This window comes from Mesocricetus auratus, unplaced genomic scaffold, assembly GCF_017639785.1.
Source record: "Mesocricetus auratus isolate SY011 unplaced genomic scaffold, BCM_Maur_2.0 Super-Scaffold_100042, whole genome shotgun sequence".
In the NCBI taxonomy this organism is placed as follows: domain Eukaryota; kingdom Metazoa; phylum Chordata; class Mammalia; order Rodentia; family Cricetidae; genus Mesocricetus; species Mesocricetus auratus.
The window spans coordinates 6,838,363-6,862,786 of record NW_024429219.1 but is presented as its reverse complement, the minus strand read 5'-3'; the positions used below and the strand labels follow the sequence as shown (position 1 = coordinate 6,862,786).

The 24,424-nt window shown below is 48.0% G+C and overlaps 1 protein-coding gene across 3 annotated transcripts; it reads right to left on the bottom strand.

Moving 5' to 3' along the window:
• Nmnat1 (nicotinamide nucleotide adenylyltransferase 1) lies at positions 1-24,405 on the bottom strand. 3 transcript variants are annotated; one of them, XM_040734873.1, is made up of 6 exons: positions 23,146-23,237; positions 15,433-15,613; positions 8,189-8,356; positions 6,701-6,884; positions 2,047-2,189; positions 1-1,669 (listed from the first exon to the last, which is right to left on the bottom strand). In XM_040734873.1, the coding sequence occupies exons 3-6, from the start codon at positions 8,301-8,303 to the stop codon at positions 1,254-1,256; spliced, it is 858 nt and encodes a 285-aa protein (XP_040590807.1). In that variant the 5' UTR covers positions 8,304-8,356; positions 15,433-15,613; positions 23,146-23,237; the 3' UTR covers positions 1-1,253. The 3 variants fall into 3 exon arrangements, with proteins under 3 accessions (XP_040590807.1, XP_040590808.1, XP_040590806.1); XM_040734874.1 differs by lacking the exons at positions 15,433-15,613; positions 23,146-23,237 and adding an exon at positions 24,279-24,405; XM_040734872.1 differs by lacking the exons at positions 8,189-8,356; positions 15,433-15,613; positions 23,146-23,237 and adding an exon at positions 7,506-7,656.
• Positions 24,406-24,424: the final 19 nt, after the last annotated feature.

Genomic DNA, 24,424 nt, shown 5'->3' with positions numbered 1-24,424 from the left:
TTTAGCCAGTTACTCTTTTTATTTATCTCATGTGGAGGTCAGATACCTTTTGGGAATGGGTTCTCTCTTGCTACGCTGTGGGTCCCGGGACTTGAACTCAGGTCGTAAGACTTGGCAGCAGGTAGCTTTGCCCACTGCGCCATCTCACCATCCCTTTAGCCAGCTATTCCAGTGTGGAGCAAGGAGAACTGTGGCATAGTCTGACTTCTTCCAGGTGTACTCACAGCCTCCATTTGCAAAGCTGGAAAACCACTGGTCACTGGTGTGTTTTACAGGGCCACTTCTTTATTTAGAGACAGGGTCTCCAGCATCCCTTGATGGTCTCAAACTTGCTGGTTGTCAAGGATGACGTTGAACTTTTGATCCTTCTGCTTCCATGCTCTGAGTACTGGACTACAGGCGTGCACTGCCATGCCCAGTTATGTGGTACTGGTAATTTAACGCAGGGCCTTAGGCCTGCTGGGCCAGTGCTCCACCAACTGAGCTACGTCCATAGTCAAGGTCACATTGTAAAGACTTCCTTCCCCGTCCATCCTGGATAAAGATGGCTAGCACCAAGCACAAACAGCGTTATCAGTTCTCTGCATAACTAAAGCTAGCATTTTGTTTTATTTGTCTCTTAGTAAGAGTCTGTGTTGTCTAGTGTCATCTCTAATTGGGTTCAAAGTGATTCTGCTACCTCAGCTCCTGGAGCAGCTTGGGTTACAGGCACACATCGCTGTCCTGGCTAAGGTGAGACTTTCTTTGTGTGTAGGTGTTTTCCTGCATGTATGTCTGTGCAGCATGTGTGTTCCTGGAGCCCAGAGGCCAGAGAGGGCATCAGGCATCCCCAAACGAGAGTCACAGACAGTTGTGAGCTGCTGTGTGGGTGCTGGGGATTGAACCTGGATCCCTTGGAAGAGCATCGAGTGCTCTGAGCCATCTCTCCAGCCCCTGAAGGGAAGCTTTTGAGTGGACTTGCTCCTCACATCTGCTTCTGCTGTGAGGTACTCATAGTGTTGTTCCTGAAAAACTTAGAGTGAGCATCACTGAAATTTCATTGTAGTGAATGAGCTGTTATTTTAAAAAGGAATTATTCTTTTAAAAAATGCCTTATTTAAAGCATTCATTTAGCAACTGACCTTAATTTACTGTTGGTTTTTAATCAAACTTTTAAACTTCAGCTTACAAAACAGGATGGAAATTCCCTTCCTGGGTTACTAACACCGGTTGATTTGAATCTCCACAAAAAGCATCTGATGTCATGCACAGCATCATGCTGTGGGATTGCTGTGCTTGTTCTGGGAGACATTCCTCTGTAGAGGTGCCAGAATGACCCCAACATTCCTTTCTTCACTCTCGGAGTTGTACAGATCATGCTTTTCAATGTACTCTTGGACAAGGTCGGGGACCAAGTAGCGGATGCTCTGGCCCCTTCTGAGAGCTCTCCGGATCTTGGTGGAGGAGATGTCATTGGTGATCCATTCATCCACCAGGTGGATGTTGTTCTGATGTCTCCACAGCACATCAGACTCATAGATGAATTTCTGAGCATCACTGCCAGCTCGAGTGACACATATGAGCCCGTAGTTGGCCACGATTTGGGTGATGTCCTCAGTCTTCCACAAGTTGGGCACACTGAAGGACTCCAGTAAATCTGCCCCACACAGCAATTTCACCCTGGGCACACCTGGAAGGAAGAACCAAACAGAGCTTCAGGTTTTGTTTTCTTTTTTTTTTTTTTCAAGACAGGGTTTCTCTTTGTAACAGTCCTGGCTGTCTTGGAACTCACTCTGTAGACCAGGCTGGTCTTGACCTCACAGAGATCCTCCTGCCTCTGTCTCCCGAGTGCTGGGATTAAAGGCATGTGCCACTGCTGCCCCAACAATCACCCATATTAAAGTGACCGTGTGTGCAAGGAGGCAGATCTACTGTTTTACCCCAGAACCATTCCATCCTTCCTTCAATCATCAGCAACCCAGCAGGTGTGGAAGAAGAAATAAAGTACCAAAGGGTCTCAGATGTAGAGCCTGAGCAACCTTTGGATCCTGGTCCAACATCACCAACCTGTTGGCTTTGGCTCTTGGGGTTTCTTTGGGCTAGCGTCCTGTTTTTGTTCATCCCACTTCCTCTTCCGCCCGGGTCTGTCCAGCTCAGATGAGCGTTGTGGGTGATCACAGCTGCCAGTTGCCAGCTTCTCCTGATGGTGTCTACAAAATGACAGCACAAAAGAATGTTCCTTGGGGGCTGGAGAGATGGCCCAGTGGTCAGGAGCACTGCTTGTTTTCCAGAGGACCCAGCTTCAATTCCCAGCACCCACATGGTAGCTCACAACTGTCCAGTTCCAGGGACTCTGACACTCTCACACAGACATACATGTACACAAAATACCAACGTACATTAAATAAATAGATAAAATTTTAAAAGAACGTTCTTTGATGTTAGAGTGCTCTCTGAAGTATTGTGTGTGTTGCAGCAGTGAGAGTTAATGGTAATTATTCCTTTCCACAAGCATCTGACCCAATCTCCTCAGCTTCTTAGGTTATGAGAAGTGCTGGCCTTGCAATGGAGAGGAAAGCGGAGACTAAGAGTTGCAGTCCAAGGCCAGGCAGAAGTGGCTCTCACCTTTAAACACAGCACTCTGGAGGCAGAGGCAGGTGAATCTCTGTGAGTTCCAGGACAGCCAGGGCCACACACAGAAACCCTGTCTCAGAAACAGACAAAACAAGAACAGAAGGGTTGCAGGTCCACCTGAACAGAGCTCTCGACATCCATCAACCGACAGAGCAGTCACTACTTACTGTCGGCCTCTACTGCTGTCTGTCAGCCCCACTGAGAGCAGAGCTGATTAAGCTTATGTTTATCAGAACTGGATTTGAGTCTAGTTGTCTGGTCCAGGACCAACCCCCTGACCACTAAAGACCATGGCCTGATCTTGGAATGAAGAATCACAAGGCAAGGGCAGGGACTGAGGGGCGCGTGCATGGAAAGCAGCACTGTAGGAGTTGGGCTGGCAGCAGAGTTGCACTTCCTTATATCAGTGCAAAGCTACTCCAGCAATATGGACCTCACCTTTAGACCCACAGTGGGCCGGCCCTTCATGCCCTTAATTCCTTCCCCCAATGAACAGTCAACTGAATGTGCAAGAGATCCAAGTTACCATGGGACCAGAGAGATCCAAGTTACCATGGAGATCCAAGTTACCATGGGGCCACAGAGATCCAAGTTACCATGGAGATCCAAGTTACCATGGGGCCAGAGAGATACAAGTTACCATGGGGTCAGGGAGAGCCAAATTATCATGGGACCAGAGAGATACAAGTTACCATGGGGATCCAAGTTACCATGGGGTCAGAGAGATACAAGTTACCATGGGGCCAGGGAGAGCCAAGTTATCATGGGACCAGAGAGATCCAAGTTACCATGGAGATCCAAGTTACCATGGGGCCACAGAGATCCAAGTGACCATGAGGTCAGAGAAATCCAAGGTTCCGTGGGGCCAAAACAAGATCATGGCCTCCCAGGGAGTTTTACCATCAGCAGGGAGACCATTTTCCAGTTAAACCTAAAAGGAGTTCTGATATATCCAGGTAGCTGCCACCTCCTGGCTCAATGCCCTGTCCTACCCTAACACTAGCCAGAGTTCCTCATGGAAATTTCCAGTGTTGCTGAGATTCTGTGAATAAGACCAGCAAAGAGTCCTGTACGACAGAAGCTGCTGTCACACTGTGGCATCCTCCATGACCCACAGCTCAAGGCCTAGTGCCTTCTGTCTGTGATCTCAACAGTCACAGGGCAGTGGGAGCAGATCAGGTCCTGCTCTGACTGGGCAAAAGCCACTCTGGTGTCTCCGGTCTCTTTAACACATGGACCTCACATCCAAGCACACTGCACTCAAAGTGTCCAGAGTGGCCTCCGTGTCCTACTCTGACCTCTTCCTTATTCAGCCAGTTTGGAGGACTGAGAATCTAAGATCAGGCATTAGCCCCTCCATTCACTCTCACGATTATAAAGAGACGGTTAGATGTTGCTTCCTTCACTGGTTTCAAAAGTTCGAGCACAGACATCTGGAGAGCCTCCTGTGCGCTCCTGAAAGTACCACAAGGTTGGGCTGGAGCCTGTCTGACACTCCTTGTTAAATTTGACAAGGCCGGGGAGTAGTGGTGCCTGCCTTTAATCCCAGAGTTTGGCAGCAGAGGCAGGTGGATCTCTGTGAGTTCAAGTCCAGCCCGGTCTACAGAGCAAGTTCCAGGACAGCCAGGGTTGTTAATATAGAGAAACCCTGTCTTGAAAAACTAGAGAGAGGGGCTGGAGAGATGGCTCAGAGGTTAAGAGCACTGACTGCTCTTCCAGAGGTCCTGAGTTCTATCCCAGCAACCACATGGTGGCTCACAACCATCTGTAATGAAATCTGGCGCCCTCTTCTGGCGTGCAGACATACATGGAGGCATGATGTTGTATTCATAATAAATAAATAAATCTTCAAAAAAAAAAAGAAAAACTAGAGAGAGGGAGGAGGGGAGAGGGGGAGAGAGGGAGAGGCAGAGAGAGAGAGAGAGAGAGAGAGAGAGAGAGAGAGAGAGAGAGAGAGAGAGAGAGAGAGAGCTTGTACTGCTGTGAGGGGTGTGGGGGCAGAGGAACCTCCTCAGAACATTCAGCGCACTTCCCTGAGCAAATCCCAAGAACAAAGAAAAGCTCACATTTATAAGTTTGGGAGTGGGCTGGCAGGAATTTTCACATCATCTGGTTTAATTTAACACAGTGAGAAAGAGCACAGAAGAACCAGAATCTTAAGGTGAGAACTGTCAAGTCACATCTCAGACTGCAGGGAGTCTTTTTATTTTTTTTAATTATTTATTTATTATATATACGGTATTCTGCCTGCATTGCATGTATATCTGAACACCAGAGGAGGGCACCAGATCTTGTTATAGATGGTTGTGAGCCACCATGTGGTTGCTGGGAATTGAACTCGGGACCTTTGGGGGCATCCAGCGCTCTTAACCTCTGAGCCATCTCTCCAGCACAGACTGCAGGGAATCTTCACTTCATTTCTTTAGGCTGTGTGTCCTGGCCTTTTTAAAGGGTCACTGTCTTTTAGGTTAGGCCCATGTTCTAACCTCCCGTTTAATCCATGCCCTTCCCTCTCCCACTCCTAAGAAGACCGATGACTAGCTGGACACGCCTTTAATCCCAGAGCTCAGGGGAGGCAGAGGTAGGTGGATTTCTGAGTTCGAGGTCAGCCTGGTCTGCAGAGAGAGTTCCAGTTACACGGAAAAACCCTGCCTCAACCCCCCCCCAAAAAAAGAAAGAACAGATGACTACTCTATCCTTGAGGAACTCTGTCTTTCTTCTGTCAGACAGGAAGGCCAGGCTTGCTTCCTTTACTCTCTGACAGGTGTGTCTGAGGAACAACCGTGTTTGTCTGCATCTCACCACAGGCTTAGGTGTCTCTGCACTCTGCGGCTGAGCTTTGCAGCCTGTGGAGGAAGGTGCAGCCTGTGGAGGAAGGTGCAGCCTATGGAGGAAGGTGCAACCCTCCGTGGTGGTTTGAACCAGAATGGCCCCCAGGCTCACATATTCACAGGCTTAGTCATGGGGACAGGCACAATTTGTTAGGATTAGAACGGTTAGAAGGTGCGTCCTTTTTAGAGGAACTGTGTCACTGGGGGTGGGCTTTGCCGTTCAAAAGCCTCTGCCAAGGCCTGAGTGTCTCTCCTGGCCTGCTGATCAGAACATAGCTCTCAGCTACTGTTCCTTCAGTTCGGGCACAACGTGTGACACAGTGCTTCCTGCAGGGATGATAATGAACTAAGCCTCTGAAACCGTAAACCTGCCCCCAGGAAATGCTTTCTTTTATAAGCATTGCCTGGGTCATGGTTTCTCTTCTCAACAACGGGACACTAAGATACGGACCTGTCAGTCAGATGCAGGCGGACTGAAACCATGGCAATGGGAAGGACCCCTCTCCCTTCCCTAGAACCAGTGGTGTGGACTGAAAGGGGTAAACTAAACTCAGAGGCTTCACTTCTAATAATTCAGAAACAAAGGACCAGACCCTCACTCAGCCCCTGCTTTAGCAGCCATGACAGGCTACAGAAAAGACACATAGGCCTCTGACACAAGGAAACTCCAGATCCTCTGGCCTCCCAGAGCCTAGGGCCAAAACTGAACACAAAGAAACTCCAGACACGTGTGTCCCCTCCCCCCCCAGCTCCAGCCTCCTAGATGCTTAGTTCCTGGGAACTGTTTGGCCACAAAAGAAACTCTAGGGGGGACCAAAACCTCCCCTGTAGACTCCAGGATACAGTTCTAAAAACTATTGATATCTATGTACAACAGGCCACCTGCAAGTAACAAGACAATGCCATAGAAACCACAGAATGTTCCCTCTCAGCACTGATCAATGAAAATAACTGGTACACAGGTATTTTATGCCAAAATATGACTTTGAGAAATGCTCCTAGTTGTTCCCAAATGTCAACCAATCAGAAACCAACCCGTACCTACTGCTGTCATCCTGTAACTTCTGTCTATAAAACCTAACCGTAGACAGGGAGCTTCACTCCCCCTGGAGGCTGCTGGGACAGCTGGCCAGACGGGGCCCTGTCATGGGTGGATGAGCAGTCATTAAACCTGGCTCTTGCCGTTTAGTGGGTCTGTCTTCCCGGTGGTCTCCAGGGACTTTCCAGTTGGGCACACAGGCCCACCCCACTGTTACCTGAGCACCTGCACAGTCTCCACCCACTCCTTCTGAAGACTCTCCCACGTGTCCACTTCCAGCCAGTGTGAATTCTTGGTGGCGAGCTCTGCCATGATAATTCGGTGGTGGGCAGGGATGAGTCCTTTCTTCTTGTACGCATCACCAACAGGTGAAATTATGCCTTTGATGACTCTGTATTTTCCTGGATAAAGAGTTGGGTTGATATGAGGGATAACAAGTCAGATTTTATGGACAGAAAGTATAACAATTAATTAGTTCATAGTTAAACAAAGAGTCAAATTTAGTAGCTAACTGAAGCTGTGGTGAGGGTCTGGCAAGATGGCTCAATTGGTAAAGAGTGTGCTGTCAAGACTGATGATCTGAGTTCAATCCCCAGGACTCTCATGGTGAAAGGAGAGACCAGACTTCTCCACCTGACCTCCTCCTCATGCACACATGTCACACACAACACCGCACATGGAAGTAAATACAGCTTTTTGTTTGTTTTTCTGAGACAGGGTTTCTCTGTATTGTTTTGGAGGCTGTCCTGGAACTCACTCTGTAGACCAGGCTGGCCTCGAACTCACAGAGATCCACCTGCCTCTGCCTCCTGAGTGCTGGGATTAAAGGCATGCACCACCACCACCCAGCTGTAAATACAGTTTTTAAATTAAAAAAGAACCTGTAATGGCATATTATAAAAGTTATCATTTAAAGTACTTTAACTGTACAATCCTCAAGTGTTGAGCACATGCACACTGTTACACAAACTTCACAACTACCACCTTCTCCAACTAAAGCCCTACACCCCTAATGTACTCACTCTGGGTTCGCCCACACGGCTTACACTTAAAATTCTTGCTGGTCAGAATTCCAACCGAAACTGCTGAATTCCTTGTCAGAAGCCTGACTCCATTTGCACTGTCACCTAGAACAGACGCAGGGTCCTGGATCCTCATCTCGGTGCCTGGCAACATCAAGCACGCACTTCCTTGACTGTCTGCAGTCCTGCCCTCCTCTTATGCTAGGCACACCTCCTCCTCTTTCTCTTTTCCCATACAAGGTCTCTCTGTATAGTCCAGAGCTCGCTCTGTAGACCAGGCTGGTGTGGAACTCACAGAATCCGCCTGGCTCAGAATCCCGAGTGCTGGGAGCTGGGATGAAGGACGTGCAGCTTCATTTACACCCTCTTGCTACCTACTCTGCAACAAGGACTTTCCCCAAGAGCCACCTCACTGGCTCCATTAACCTTTCTTTGGCTAAATCTCTACACCAGGGAACAGAACAACTTGCTTGGGTCCATGATCAGGCATTCATACTCAAACAGTCAAGTGCATCTCTAGTCTTTTTCTTGTTTTGTTTTTTGTATTTTGAAGACGGGGTTTCTCTGTGTAGCCTTGGCTGTCCTAGAACTCGCTCTGTAGACCAGTCTGGCCTCCAGGTCACAGAGATACTCCTGCCTCTGCCTCCTGAGTGCTGGGGTTCAAGGCGGGCTGCTGCTCCTACCTGTTGCGTTCATGTAGTCCTTGCCCAGCTCAAACAGCCTGAGGTGCATGTTGGTGATGGGGTTGAAAGAGCCACAGGCCAGGAGAACCACTTCCGTCTTCCCGGATGTGTCCATGGCGAAAAGTGGGAGTCGCTGATCTACATGGAGACCTCTGACACCACTGTTGTCTACAAAGGAAAAAGGAAACAAGCTCATTTACAGATCTCCTGACATCCACCCATGTTCTCCCTGCAAACAGGTGGGCAAAATACTTGGCTTCGCAGACTGACATGACCTGGGAAACTGGCTTCCCTGCCTGCGTTTGTCTATGGGCGTGCAGTTCCTACTGAGTGGGACGGGATGTAACTCTCTATTCCTGATGGGCCACTTTGCTTGGGTGATTATGACAGAAAAGACAGCACATTAGTTCTGGGCCTAGCACTCTGAAGACACTATAATCCTAGAGGTTTTTTTTTTTTTTTTTTTTTTTTTTTTTCCGAGACAGGATTTCTCTGTGGCTTTGGAGGCTGTCCTAGAACTCGCTTGGTAGTCCAGGCTGGTCTCAAACTCACAGAGATCCGCCTGCCTCTGCCTCCCGAGTGCTGGGATTAAAGGCGTGCGCCACCAACGCCCGGCCAGTCCTAGAGGTTTTTTTTTTTTATTTGTTTTTTGTTTTGTTTTTTTGAGACAGGGTTTCTCTGTGGCTTTGGAGGCTGTCCTGGAACTAGCTCTTGTAGACCAGGCTTGCCTCGAACTCACAGAGATCCGCCTGCCTCTGCCTCCCGAGTCCTGGGATTAAAGGCGTGCGTCACCAACGCCCGGCAATCCTAGAGGTTTTTGTTACAGTAACATATAATAACATGCTAGAGGACAGCAGGCCTCTAATTCCAGAATGTGGGAGAGGGACACAGGAGGAGAGCAACAAGGTCTCGTAACTCAGGATGGCCTAAAACTGGAATGTAGTGAAGGACACCTTTGAACTCCTGATCCTCTTGCCTTTACATTCCGAGTGCTGGGATTACATGTTTGTTACCATGACTGACTAAGGCGGGGTACATTCTTTTTTTTTTTTTTTTTTTTTTTTGAGACAGGGTTTCTCTGTGGCTTTGGAGGCTGTCCTGGTACTAGCTCTTATAGACCAGGCTGGCCTCGAACTCACAAAGATCCTCCTGCCTCTGCCTCCCGAGTGCTGGGATTAAAGATGTGTGTCACTAATGCCCTGCGGCTGGGTACATTTTAAAGAAAAGAGATTCCATAGGCCTAAGAAGTTAGCCTGGCTGCATCACAACATGTTGGAAAAAGAGAAAATGAACCAGTCCTGTGGTGATGTTTTATTTCGGCTCTAACAAATGAAGCTTGCCTGAAGATCAGAGTGCAGAGCTAAACTACTAGTTAGACATAGTGGTCAGGCAGTGGTGGCACACACCTTTCATCCCAGCACTCGGGAGACAGAGGCAGATGGATCTCTGTGAGTTCGAGGTCATCATGGACTACACGAGAATGAATTTGCCTAAAAGAGAAACAGAGCTCATACAAAGGTGATCCCTGCACTTGGAGTCACACTTCTTTAATCCCAGGACTAAGGAGGTGGAGATAGGAGTGATATGGCTGGGCAGAGAACGGGATATAAGGCGGGAAGAGACAGGAGCTTGGGCAATCTGAGATTCGTAGAGACAGGATTGTCTCTTCGGTCTGAGCACTGGTGAGGTAAGAACTCTCTAGAGGCTGGCCGCTCTGCTTCTCTGATCTTTTAGCTTTCACCCCTGATAGTTGACTCCAAGTTGTTTTTGTTGTTGTTTTGTTTTTTAGAGATATTGTTTCTCTGTGTAACAGCCCTGGCTGTCCTGGAACTTGACCTGTAGCACAGGCTGGTCTCGAACTCACAAAGATCCTCCTGCCTCTGCCTCCCAAGTGCTGGGATCATAGTTGTGCGCCACCAACGCCTGGCCCAGGAGTTTTATTATTAAGAAAAACTAGAATTCATGTTCTGTTCAGAAAGGGTCAACCCTATGGCGCAGCCTAACTTTGAAACAAGGCGCACATCTTTAATCCCAGCACTCGGGAGGCAGAGGCAAGCACATCTCTGAAGCTGCCTGATCTACAGAGCAAGTTCTAAGACAGCCAGGACTACACAGAGAAACCCTGCCTCAGAAAATACCAACAAAGCTGGGCGTTGGTGGCGCACATCTTTAATCCCAGCACTCGGGAGGCAGAGGCAGGTGGATCTCTGCAAGTTCGAGGCCAGACTCGTCTACAGAGCCAACAGCCTCCAAAACAATACAGAGAAACCCTGTCACGAAAAACCAAAAACCAAAAACCAAAAAAAAAAAAAAAAAGAAAATACCAACAAACAAACAAAAGAAAAACCTGCTTTTCTGAAAACCAATTTACCCTCGTGACCTCCTTGCTTTCCACTAGGCACATCCTGAAGGAGCTACCTCAGCCACACAGCATGGGGACTTCTGAAGAAACACTCAGACCACACCTAAACTATAGCAAAAATGCCAGTCCTTTACCGTGCTAGACTGCTGTGGGATGACAGCTGTATCCCAGCCACCCCAGTGCTGGTAAGACAGCTGACCTCTCAATATGTGACTGCAGCCATCAGAGGTCAGCCAAACCACAGCCAAGCCACAGCCAAACCACAGCCAAGGCACAGCCAAGCCACAGCCAAACCACAGCCAAGCCACAGCCAAACCACAGCCAAGATGCTTATTCCCTCAGCAAGCCCAGTTGACACCAGAAGCACATGACCAGCAAACTCTCAGGTGCTCCTGAGTTACAAGCAGAAATGAATATTTAATGATGGATGTCACTTGGGTTTGGGGATATGATGGGGGAATGTCCACTATGTATATGTTTCTCTTATTGGTTGATGAATAAAGCACTGATTGGCCAGTAGTCAGGCAGGAAGTATAGGTGGGGCTACAAGACAAGGAGAAGGCTGGGGAGAGGAAGCAGAGAGAGGCCGCAAGGAGATGCCCGTAGCCAAGGAAGGGGTAACAGGTCTGGACCCTTCTCTGGTAAGATAAGACTACTTGGAAATACTTAGATTAATATAAATGGGTTAATAAGAGAGAGCTAGATAATAAGAAGCCTGAGCCATCAGCCAAACCAACAGTTTAGAATTAATATGTCTCTGTGCTTATTTGGGACTAATTGGCTGTGGGACCAGGCTGGAAAGAAATTCCATTTACAGGGATATAGCTAAGTGAAAGAACACTTGCCTAACATTTATAAGGTGTTCAATTGTCTGCATAGAAAAAAAAAGGTAATTTATATAACTCTTAAAGAAACAAGTTGAGCAACAATGATGTAGTCAGTGGGAACCAAGATAAGCATGTCTGAGGCCCTCAAACCACAGTCCCCTAGAGTTCTAGCTGCTTGGGGGCTGGGACAAGGCTCTGAGAGGAGCCTGGACAAGAGACCAAGACCTCCAAGTCTTCCCAATCCCCCCTCAAACAAACAAACAAATAACAACAAAACAAACCCCAACAACCACAGGACTGGGAGATGCCCAGTCAGTAAAGTGCTTGTCAGTCCCACAAACCAGCAGGGCAATGGTGGTGCACATCTTTAATCCTGGCACTTGGGAGGCAGAGACAGATGGGTCTCTGTGAGCTCCAGGACAGGCTCCAAAGCTACAAAGAAACCCTATCTTGAAAAAATATAACAAAGCAAAAGCTAGGCACAGACAGGAGGGTGTTGAGGGATCTCTGGCTTGCCAGTCTCTCCAAATTGATAAACTCCAGGTTCACTGAGAGACGCTGTCTTAGAATAAGGTGGAGAGGGATTGAGAAAGACTACTAACACTGATCTCTGGCTTCTACAAGCATACACACACACACACACACAGACACTTACATACACACTTATGCATAAGCACATGCACTCACTCACACACACACATGCAAGAATTCATATACGGATGCACATTGGATTGGTAGTACACACCTATAACTCCAGCCTTGGGGAAACAGAGGCAGCCAGTCTAGTTCAATCAACAGGCTCTAAGTTCTGTGTGAGACCCTATTTCAAAACGTAAAGTGGACAGCTATTGAGGATGACACCAGATACTGACCCTGGCTTCCACACATGCATGCATGCATGCATACATACATACATTCATACATGTGCACCTTCACATACACACATTCCAATCAACCAATAAAACCAAACAACAAGAGACACAGAGAAACCGCCGAGCATGGACAGAACATTAAGTATACTGTTAAACGAGTTAAGGCTGGGGCTGCAGCTCAGTGGCTCAGGGCCTGCCTCACCTGCAGGCACAGGGTACCCTAGGCTCACTCTCCAGTAGTGTTCTCCTCCACCCTCCAACAATAAAAAAGAGAAGAAGAGTTATACTGTAGGGATTTCAATGTCCCCCTTCTCACTCCTCATACAAAACCAGGGTTCCCTATGCCTATCTCTGCTGGTGTTACCTCTATTCACTTCCCATATGAAGTACCTGGAAGAAACAGAAGTGTCAGAAGTTCAAGGCCAGCCTGGGCTACAGGAGACCCTGTATCAAGAAAAGGCAGCATCTCCATAGAACTGTGGCCTAGGGAACCGGGGTATACGCTAGCGCTGAGCACGCCCGCGCCCAAGTCAGGATCTAGACACTAGGCCCCCAAGGAGAGCAGAGTGGAAGGAAGGTAAGGCCTAGGGCGTGGTGTGGAGGGGGTCAAGGAGTTGCCTAGGGTCTGGAAACAGAGATGAAACAAAATGCTCCCAGCCCCACCCTGTGCTCTGGGAGGAGCTCAGGTTTCTGTCCCCTTGGGGAATGAGGAGGCTGGCTGAAGCTGATCCCTCAGCACACAGGAGGAAGTCTTTGTCCTCTGTCACATCAGCGACCTGTCTCATATATCCATCCTGGCTTTATCAATTCAGCCACCTCAGCTAGACCCTCCAAGTCACAGAAGGGTTAAGTTACAGCGAGCGCGTACGTCGTCACCTGTCCCAACATGGAGGTAACGGATGGGCATGGAGTCTCAGAGAGAACTGTTCTAAACGCTACCGGACCAGTGTCGCCATGATTCACTTTTGTTTGGTCCACACAGCCTACCACCTGCACTGCTGGCTGCCGAGGTCGCATCGGCTCAGGCTGTAAGTGACCCTCTGTAACACACTGTGTCAAAGGCTCGTTGCTTCCTGGGGCAGTCTTCAAGTCTAACCAAAATTTGCTTCTAAATCACCCATCTTTTGAGTTTTAAAGATACTATGACGGAAGCATTAACTCACAGCTACAACTGTTCCAAAGAGCACTGTGACTCTGCTGGGCGGGCTGTCCTTGTCCCATTTTCAGATGCTCAGTCTAGAGCCATGCTGGCCACTGTTAAACGACCTGCCCGGTCAGACCGCCTCTCTCCACCACCCTCTAAAAGGATGCTGTTTCTTTCAACCTAGTAACTTTAAGCACAGACCCATACCTTTTCCTGACGCTGCTGCAGCTGTTTTGCAAAGTATAGATTTTGAAGGTATCAACAAATGCTTTCTATGAACACCCTGGAGTCATTCAGCCCTCATCCGTGTTAATAAGAGAAAACACTAGTGGGGGAGGAGGTGGGTTATTATTTAACGATTACTGTGTGCAGCAGCCAGCAGTAATTCCCATCTCGGTTCATCAGTCACAGTCGGTATGGCTCCCAACTGTAGAAGGCTGTCAGGGGTGTGGGAAGAATCCTAGCTGTTTCACTTACTGCTGCTGTCTGTCCTTGAACAACTCAAATTTTCTGAACCCTGGTTTCTGCATTTTTAAAATGGGGACCCAAGTCTTGGTTTCATGTTCCTGTAGTCCCAGGACTTAGCAAGCTGACACGGGAGGATTGCTTTAGTCCAGGAGTTCAAATAGAACCTGGGGAACATAGTAAGATTTAGTCTAAAATAAATAAATTAATTAAAAAGTGCGTGTGTGCACTGACTCTTGTGGCGGGTGGTGGTGCTTATCTTTAGTCCCAGTATGCAGAAGGCAGAAGCAGGCAGATTTCTGCTGAGTTCAAGGCCAGCCTGGTCTATACTGGAGTCTTTGGCCAGCCACGAATATGTAGTGAGACCCTACTGTAAAAAAAGAAAAAGAAAATGGTGGAGGGGGGCATAGTGGTTACCTTATAGAACTTTGTGAATATTAAATAAGATAACGCATATAGGATATTCAATATATTTATCCAATTCAAATATTCACTTTTATAGTTTTGTTTCTCTATCTATGCTTACTTTGAATTAGTACTTCTTACTACTTGTGTGTTGTTTCCTAACATTAACTAAGGTAAAAGGATCCAGTCCTACAGATTTCCCAGCGGGCTGGATACTGGCTTTCCACTGGGTATCACCAGGCAAGTGGAGTGCGCGGCAGTTCACTTTTGCCCGGTTTAAAGCCCTCTCTGTGGTTCCTTGAAATCCTAAGCTGCACCTCCCTGTCCCTGTGCTGTGCAGACAGGTGATGGTGTTCCTGTTTGGGAGTGGCACCCTGATGCTCCAGTTCGATGTGCTGCTGCGGTGAGTCTCAGCCCAGAAGGGCCTTACCTGTGGGGGTGGGGCGGGTGCTCCCTGGGATTCCTGTTACACTCTTAACTGCTGCCTGCCCCATGGTTTCTGCTCCTATTATTGGTGGATTCTTGAAAATTTCAGTAAAGTGAAGGTTGCAGAGATTTGGACAGATCAGGTTTAACTTTTCACAAATATTTACTTCCAGTGTAAAAGACCATTAAATGGGAGACAGTGAAGACACCAATGTCTCTATCATGGATTCCCTAGAGGCCAGTCCCAAGGGCCTAAGTGTTAGCTAATGTCTGCAGAGCTGAGGGCAAGGCAGGAGGAACACTCAACCAGCCAACTGGATTCCAAACTGATGTTCCATTCAGATTCAGCGCTAGTGCTTAGTTGTGGAAACTAGAGACAATTCACTAACAACAGTGGAGGATAGAGATCATTCACTAACAACAGTGGAGGCTAGAGACCACTCACTAACAACGGTAGAAGATAGAGACCACTCACTAACAACAGTGGAGGCTAGAGACTGTCCACTGAGGAAGCAAAGCAAACACAATCTACTTGCTTAACATATAGAGTCACAATCTTTTGGGTGTATGTGTGTGTGTGTGTGTGTTTGGGTTTTTCGAGACAGAGTTTCTCTGTGGCTTTGGAGTCTGTCCTGGAACTCGCTCTGTAGACCAGGCTGGCCTCGAACTCACAGAGATCGATCTGCCTCTGCCTCCCGAGTGGTGGGATTAAAGGAGTTAGGGCATGAAGAGGGTGGATGTACCTTCTCCGACACAGTGATGGATGGAGGACGCCGCCTGTGAATTGCTTTTCAGGCCCAGATCCTCGCGGTACTGCAGTCAGCCTCTCCTGGCCAACTTGGTTGCTAATATCGTCTTCACCTTCTTCACTCTCGGTAGGTGTGGAGCTGCCTCTAAGTGCAGGTGTCTATTATTTGATAGAGTCTGTGGGAACAAAAGCGGCTAAGACGTTTGTGTTCTACAGATGTTCACGGACATCACAAGAAAAAAACACATTGAAAACTCCCGATGGTTGGCTGGGTTGCAGATCAATGGTAGAACGTTCACCTAGCACGTGTGATGCCATGGGTTTGATTGGCATCATCATTACAAATAAAATGTTAAATGAAGAGAATCTTTTAAATGTTATCCTACAATCAGAATGTGAAAGTGAGGCTAAATCTAGTAAAATAAATCACATTTTCCTCCTTTCTTCCCCCTCCTCATTTTTTTCCTGGGGTGGGGCAGGGCAGGGTAGGGTGTTAGTTCCTTGAGGTGGATGATCTTGAATTCTCTGTGTATTCCAACTAGCCTCAAATTTACGGTAATCTTCTGCCCGCGGCCTTCAATGCTGGGATTACATACGTGGGTCACCACGCCTGACCTGTAACAGTTTAGTCATAGTAAAGTTCTGGATTTAGTTATTCATTCAGTAAATAGTGTTGGGCCAGCAAGCCGGCTCGGCAGGCAATGGTGCTTGCTCGGCAGGCCTGGCAGCTGGAGTTCGATTCCAGAACCCAAGTGAAAGGCTGGAGAGAACAGACTCTGAGCTGTCTTCTGACCTACCGCCACACATTGCCAGTGGTACTTGCGTCCACACACAGATCCCAATTCTCACGGACCTCTCTCTCCTTAGTAAATATAAAAATAAGCCATGTTGGTTGAACAAGAGATGGTGTTTCTGAGGCCAGGCACAGTGGTACACACCTGTAATCCCAGCACTCAGGAGTCGGAGGCAAGAAGACTGTGAGCTTGAGGCTAACCTGGGCTACAATAGTAAGAGCCTGTTCCAAGATACGAAACAAAACAAGGAAAAGGAGCGTGCCTCTGAGTGAATGAAACCTAATGAGCACTTCCATCCTGTCCTTCCAGGTCTCACCGTACTGCTCACTCAGATGGAGCCGGCCCCCCAGGCTCTGAGAGCGGCATTTGCTGTGTTTGGTGTAGGGTCTTTTGGTGAGGGAGTGTGCACCGTGCTGCTAACAGTCTCGGCATCAGATTGTGTATGCTTTTTCTTTTTTAAACATTAATTTATCTATGTGGATGATTGCATGCATGCCACAGAATTTGAAGGGGGGCAGAGGACAACTTGTGAGTGCCGCCGGTTCTCTTTATCTTCAACAGCATGAGGCAGAGAGCAGTCCCGCGGACAGCACCTGAGGTTGTCCTCCTGCCTCTGCATGACGTACACCCTCATGCACACATTAACTGCACATAGATGCACACACGAAAAGGAAATAAATATATTGGTTTTACGAGACAGGGTTTCTCGGACCAGCCCAGCCTCAAACTCAGAGATCTGCCTGCCTCTGCCTCCCGAGTGCTGGGATTAAAGGCGTGCGCCACCACCGCCGGCAAGGAACTATATTTTAAAAGAGCATGGGTGTAGCTCATTGGTGGAGAACATGCTTAGCATGTATGAGACCTGGGTTCCATGCCAGCACGTTCCTAAAATCATCCCACACGACATGCAGGTTGTTGTCGGTGACGATGGTGGTCTTGCTGTTGCTGCTTTGTTTGTTGTTGCTTGTTTTTTGAGACAGAGTCTCTCTTTGTAGCCTTGGCTGGACTAGAACTCAGAGATATACCTACCTCTGCCTCCAGAGTACTGGGATGAAAGGCGTGCATCACCACACTCAGCCTGAGATTTTCCTTATTGTGGATGAATTCTACTTTAGTAGAATTTTATCTTCTAAAGATTTCTAGAAAGTATATCACTATTGTGTGTTTGTGAAGTGTATTTGGAAACATATGCCATGGCAAGCATGTAGAGGTCAGAGGACAGCTCTGTGGAGTTCATGCTCCCCTTCCACCAAGCAGTATTGAACTTGGGTCATCAGGCTTGGCAGCAAGAACCTTCACCCTTCGTCTTAGCTGGATTTTCTATTGCTGGCAAGAGACACCATGACCACGGCATGTCTTATACTAAGGGAACATTTAATTGGGGTGGTCGCTTAGTTTCAGTTCAGTCCATTATCATCACGGCGGGGAACATGGCAGTGTGCAGGCAGACATGGTGCTGGAGGAGGAGCTGAAGTCCTGTATCCTGTAGGCAACAGGAAGTTGACTGAGACACTGGGTGGTATCCTGAGCATAGAAAAACCTCAAAGCCCGCCCCTACAGAGACACACTTCCTCTAACAGGGCCATGCCCAATCCAACAATGACACACTTCCTAATAGTTCCACTCCCTATGAGATTTGGGGACCAATTACATTCAAACTACCACACCCATTAAGCCATCTTGATGGCCCTAAAAACATATTTTGGTAAATGTCAAAGACAATAAATGTTGCCTGGCATTGGTGGTTCATGCCTTTAATCCCAGCACTCAGGAGGCAGAGACAGGCAGATCTCTGTGAGTTTGAGGCTAGCCTGATCTACAGAGCAAGTTCTAGGACAGGCTCCAAAGCAAAACAAAGAAACCCTGTTTAGAAAAAGAAAGCAAAACAAAAAATAAAGACCAATAAATGTTACAAGACTACTGTAGCACATGTGCCCATGACTGTAGAATTTGGGAGGCAGAAGTATCAGGATTGCAAGTTCTGGGTCAGCAGGGGTTACACAGAAACACTGTATCAAAACCCAAACAAAGCAGGGCGGTGGTGGTACATGGCAATCTCTGCTAGTTTTTGTTCAGCCTGGTGTACAGAGTGAGTTTCAGGACAGACAGAGCTACATAGTGATACCCTGTCTTGAAAAACAAACAACAACAAAAAGCCAAACAAAACTCAAACCAAACCCCACTGGCTAAACAACGAAGGTATGCCTGATGGTGCTTTTTGCTTCTCATACAGGAGAAAACCACCCCTGAACTGTACTATTTATCTGTGCTGTTGTCAGTGGGCAGTCTGGTATCCACGGGTAAGTAAAAACACTTCCCTAGTTCCCATCCGGGTTAGATTACAGACCCCTCAGAAGAAGACATCGATTAACTGAGATCACTATGCAGTAGGCAGCCCTGGCTCCTCCTCCAGCAGAATGCTGAGACAACAGAGTAAAATGGAATGGGAGGCTTGGGATTGGAGAGGAAGCATTTGGGGATGGAGCTCAGTGGGGAGAGTGCTGGCCCCAGCACAGCAGAGACCCTGAGCTCAGCCACTAGCACTGCCTATGCCCAGGAGGTGGCATACAGGTACTACAGCGGGGGCAGCAGGAGAATCAATAGCTCAACCAGTTCCTGGCCCACTTGAAATACATGAGACTCTGCACTCACAAAGCAGGGCAGGTGGATCTTTGTGAGTCTGGGGTTAGCCTGGTCTAATAGTGAGTTCTAGGAACTATACAATAGAGAAACCCTGTCTCAAAGTTAGATCTTTTCACAGCAGCAGTGATGAGCTGCACAGACTTGGGTTTCTCAACAGTCCATCATCATGGGCAGAGGAGGGGCCCATAAGGCCCCACCCATTCCTGGGGAGCTATAGGCAGTTAATGGTTGCTGGTGGAGAGGGAGTCAAGATTCCTTACTGGTGTACCCACCGGTAAGTTGTTCTTGATCTCCACCACACACACACACACACACACACAGTTACACACAGTTACACACAGACACACACCACAGCACACACACAAAGTCATGTAGGAACCTTAATTAAATCCTCTGGGCCATCAAAAACAAAAGGAGATGTGGAGGTGGGGGGACTTGATGGGAAGGAGGGGTTTGATAAGAGGGAGGGGACAAGAAGATACTGTTGAGAATATGACCAACAAGGATTTTATTTATGTGGCCCCATGTGAATGAACTTTTGAAGGAATTGTTCCAGTATAATATTTTTATTATTTTTGAATTTCACATAATATACCCCAGCACACATTCACTTTCCCCTCCTCCCAGGTCCACTCTCCCACTCTTTTTTTTTTTTTGGTTTTTTCGAGACAGGGTTTCTCTGTGGCTTTGGAGGCTGTCCTGGCACTCGCTCTGTTGACCAGGCTGGCCTCGAACTCACAGAGATCCGCCTGCCTCTGCCTCCCGAGTGCTGGGATTAAAGGCGTGCGCCACTAACGCCCGGCCACTCTCCCACTCTTGTGACCTCCCCCCAAAACGGAAAAAAAATACCAACTCCAATTTGCATTGCCCTAATACTCATGGAGCATGGTCGAACTCCCAGTGGCCAGCCCCTTAAAGAAAGCAGTCCCTCCCCACCCTAACCCTGCCAGAAGCCATCAACTGTGGGGAGCTACATTTCAGCATCCCTCCCACAATCCTTAAGGGTTTTCTTCAGTGGCTTCCTGTCTAGGCTTCTTTGGGGTGGGGTAGAGATGGGAGGATGGGGAGGAGAGCTTGTCATCGAAGCCTTCTGTGTCTTTTATTTTCAATTGTGAGTCAGCAATCATTGATACCAGTGCGAAAGAAGCTTCCTGAGAAGGAATTGGGTTTTTGTTTGTTTTCCAGATAGGGTTTCTCTGTGGCTTTGGAGGCTGTCCTGGAACCAGCTCTTGTAGATCAGGCTAGTCTCGAACTCACAGAGATCCACCTGCCTCTGCCTTCCTAGTGCTGGGATTAGAGGCATGCACCACCACTGCCCTGCAGGAATTGCTTTTTTTTTTTTAAAGCATCCTCCCAAGCTCTGCTTCACTTTAATTAGATCCTGTGCTTTGTCCCGCAGTGCTTTTCTCTGGCATGGGGCTCATCTGCCTGTCCAAAGTGACCTGTCCAAGGCCAGGTGCTAAGCCAACAGTGTGAGGCTAGCCCATGGGTCCTGCTGGTCTCCTGCCTCAGTTACATGCCTGGGTCAGAAACTGTGCCTGCCCAACAGCACCGCCACTTACTGTCAAGCATCTCACAAGACTGTCTCCTAGCTGCCATTTCTACAGGAACCGTCAGCTGCATACCAGGGCCACAAAGGAAGCATGTCAAGACCAGCCATCGTGGAAGAAAGTTGCCTTTAAACATGAGTGAGGGCTGAAGAAGCGGGAGATGGATTGGTCAAGTGACAGCTCAGGATTGCCATCACCAACAAACCTATCCAAAGGAGGAGCGGCGGGTTACACAACTCTCAAGATTGCCGCGCTGGCTTCCTAGAAACCTCACTCTCCTATCTCGAGAAGTTAGGGTCTGTGCTGACGACAGCTGCAGAAAGGAAGGAGGATAAAAGGAGGGAAGCCACTGACCTCAGAAACCAGCAGAGTGAAGCTTCACAAGGACACAGCAACTCGTTCGTTCCACAAGATCAATTTACTGACGCTTTACACCGTGGGAGTTTTTGGATAAGGAGGCCCTGTTTGTGGATTACAACTATCTTTCATATCAGTATAGCCGATGATTTTATAGCCAATTGTCTGAGTTTCATTCTGTTGCTGTTACAAAAAACTTCCACCAAAAGCAACTTGAGGAGGAAGAGTTTATTTGCCTTCTATTTCCAGGTCAGTGAAGGAAGTTGCAGCACGAGCTCAAGCAAGAACCTGAAGCAGAAATTACTGAGGGATGCCGTGTGCTGGATTAACCATGGCAAAAATTACTGAGGAACGCTTTGTGCTGTCTTTGTGCTCTTGCCAAGCTGGCGCTTCCTTATACACACAGGACCACCTGTGGGAGTTGTGTTGCCCAGTGGGCTGGGCCCTCCTCTATCAGAAAGGACAGCCCCCCACAGACACACCCATAGACACACCCACAGGCCAATACAATTCTTCAATCAAGTTGTTCCTTTCAGGATGACTCTAGGCTATGGCAGTTAATGGCATAGCTGACTATGAACTTTTACCCAGTTTCTTTTTATTAGGTATACAGTGTTGTGTCTGCATGTATCGCTGCAAGCCAGAAGAGGGCACCAGATCACATTACGGATGGTTGCGAGTGTGGTGGCTGGGAATTGAACTCTGGAAGAGCAGCCAGTGTTCCTAACCACTGAACCATCTTTCCAGCCCTTTTCAACTTGATACACAAACACATTATTTTAAACTATAATAACCTTTCAATTTCTTGTCCCCAAAGTCTCATGTTGATATTATAAAACAAAGGATAAGCCAACCTTCAAAGTTTTCAGTCTTTTAAAAATTTAAATACTTTCAAAGTTTTAAGTCTCTTTTAAAAGTTCAAGTCTTGTGTTTATTTTTGTATACAGGGTTTTACTATATAGCCCTGCTGTCCTGGAACTCACTCTGTAGACCGGGCTGGCCTCGAACTCACAGAGATCCACCTGCCCCTGCCTCCTGAGTGCTGGGACTAAAGGCGTGCGCCACCAGTGCCCGGCTGAGTTGCAAGTCTTAGGCAATGGATCCCTGCTTATGGCACCCCCACTCTCTTTCTTGTGCCTCTCTTTGAGTGACAATACAGCTACACATTCTCCTTAAATGTGTCTGTTCCAATTAGGCTTATATTACTGTAATAGTGACGATGAACACAATAATAACAATAGTAACATCCGCTGATGTGTTCCTACATGGCAAGCATCTCCACTGCACTCACGGAACCCTGACAACACAATGAGATCACCAAACACACCACCTTACGAGTGGGTCCCAGAGAAGTTGGTTAACTTGCTCAGTGTCTGACAACTGGAGCAACACAGTTAATTCTAAAAATCGAAGCTCTTACCCATTACGAAAGACACAACGGTACAAGCTATCTGTCGGTGGACATAGAAAAGACGCCCAGAACTAGGGATATACAGGACTTGCCTAGCATGAAGGAGGCTCTGGGTTCAACCCCCAGCACTGCACAAATAGGATGGGTAGTAACCCTTGGGCGGTAGAAACAGAAGAATCAAGAGTTCAAAGTCATTACATGTTGAGTTTTAGGCCAAGGGAAGGTACATGGAGACTGTCTCAAAAATTAATGAAATAATTAAGTCCAACATGAGCATGAGGTGTAGAACATTAGGCTTGGGTGTGGGGCTCTTGGTTCAGTCCACAACACCACATAAACAAATAATAAAGGTGGCCCAAATGTCCAGAAAGCCTTTGGCTTGAGGTCCCTCCCAGCACTCAGGTTCCACCTGGCCCAGCATGTCCCTAAGTGATTATCTCTGCTCCATACTAAGTAAGTCCAAGCCAAAGTCCCCTAAACTCCTGTCGCCCTGCATTTATTTCACTTCTCAGCTAGGATTCCCACTTCTGAAGTGACTTTCCTCAGTTCTGCCTTTCACAATGACTTCTAATGCATAATTCCTCCTTCCGCTCCGCCTCCTGACTCATGCCCAGAACTGCAGAACCAGACTATCACCCACCAAGAGGAAGCAAATGCAATGCACGGAAGGCGGGGCCTCTCCTCCACAGCTAAGGTGGCATGACACACTAAAGCCAGCAACAATGACTCAAAGGAGCACCGTACCATCATCTACAGGTACACACTCTTTTAATCTCAGTGTCAGGGGAGCACAGGCAGGAGGACTCCAGGGAGTTCAGGGCTAGCCTGGTCTACACAGAGTTCCAGGCAGTGAGACTGTGTCTCAGAAGTAAACAACCAGAATAACAAAAGTGCACAATAACAAGTGTCCATTCAGCAAATCCTTCAAACGGTTGTGTCGTCTCTAGGCTCACCCTTTTTCTTGCTGTGTGAGACACAGCCTTGCTTCGAAGTCCTGGCTGTCCGGGTACTCCAGTTTCTTGTTCGTTTGGCATTAACTTTGTCACTGACAAGGAAGGACAAGTCAACTAACATGGGACATGATTCCAAGCTCTAATTCATAACCTACTACCCAGAGCTAAGTAAAACTGTCTCTTTCAGCCGGGCGTTGGTGGTGTATGCCTTTAATCCCAGCATTCGGGAGGCAGAGGCAGGCGGATCTCTGTGAGTTCGAGGCCAGCCTGGTCTACAGAATAGGTGCCAGGAAAGTCTCCAAAGCTACACAGAGAAGCCTGTCTCGAAAAACAAACAAACAAAAAGAAATAGTTGATACACATTCACATATCGAAAATTTAAAGACTCCATCAACACAAGAGGCCCCCTCTTGACTCAGAAGCACTTTTGTAAAGCAGGCTGAATAGTTGGCTAGAGACGCCGTTTCCGTCTCCAAAGTGAGGCTGGAAAAACAACACCAAAAAAACCCGAGGCAAAGTGGCTGCAAGAACACACCCCGTAGAGCGCTATGATAATTCAAGTCTGAAGTCTGTACTGATGGAATGAAATGCAAACGTCGATACAGCCTTTGGACAAAGGTCACCACGATAGCCTGTGGCTCACTGTATTATTGCCTCTTCAGGAAGATGGAATCACCCACAAAGTTTCTCCACTCAGTTCCCGGGTAACACTTAAAGTCCATTCAGCAGATATTTTCCTAGTTCTCAAAGTGCTTTCAGGAAAGTGATTTGCTCTTTCCCAGATTTGGAAAGAACTTAGGAGGAAAGGGGAAGTTCTTCACGAAGCCCTCCTTTTCCCCCATTGCCTCGCACCCACGTCCCTCTAAGAGCATGGGTGCCAGCTCTCAGGAACCCCAAGCCACCCCAAAGCGTGAATTAACCTGGACCAAGGTCACAGGGAAATTTACCAACTTTTTGGTTCCGAGCGAGAACCAAAGGACAAGCGCTGACTGAAGACCTGGCCCCAGGGACCGTTACAAAGGACTCTAAAGGCCCAGCCACTGCGCATTCCCCCTTGCTTGGCACAAGAAGGGGCCCTGGACTGACGACCCAAAGCCGGGTATCCTAGGACCGTGTGTCCCCGGGGTGCTTACCAGGCCCTGAAGGCCAAACGGACCCAGTCCTTCAGCAGACAACCGCGGCCCGGAAACCAGTGTAGGGGACACCGCGGCGGCGCTTTCATTGGTTCCACGCAGCCGGAAGTGCGCGCACCCAGCGGAAGTGCTCCTCCGGAGTGGCT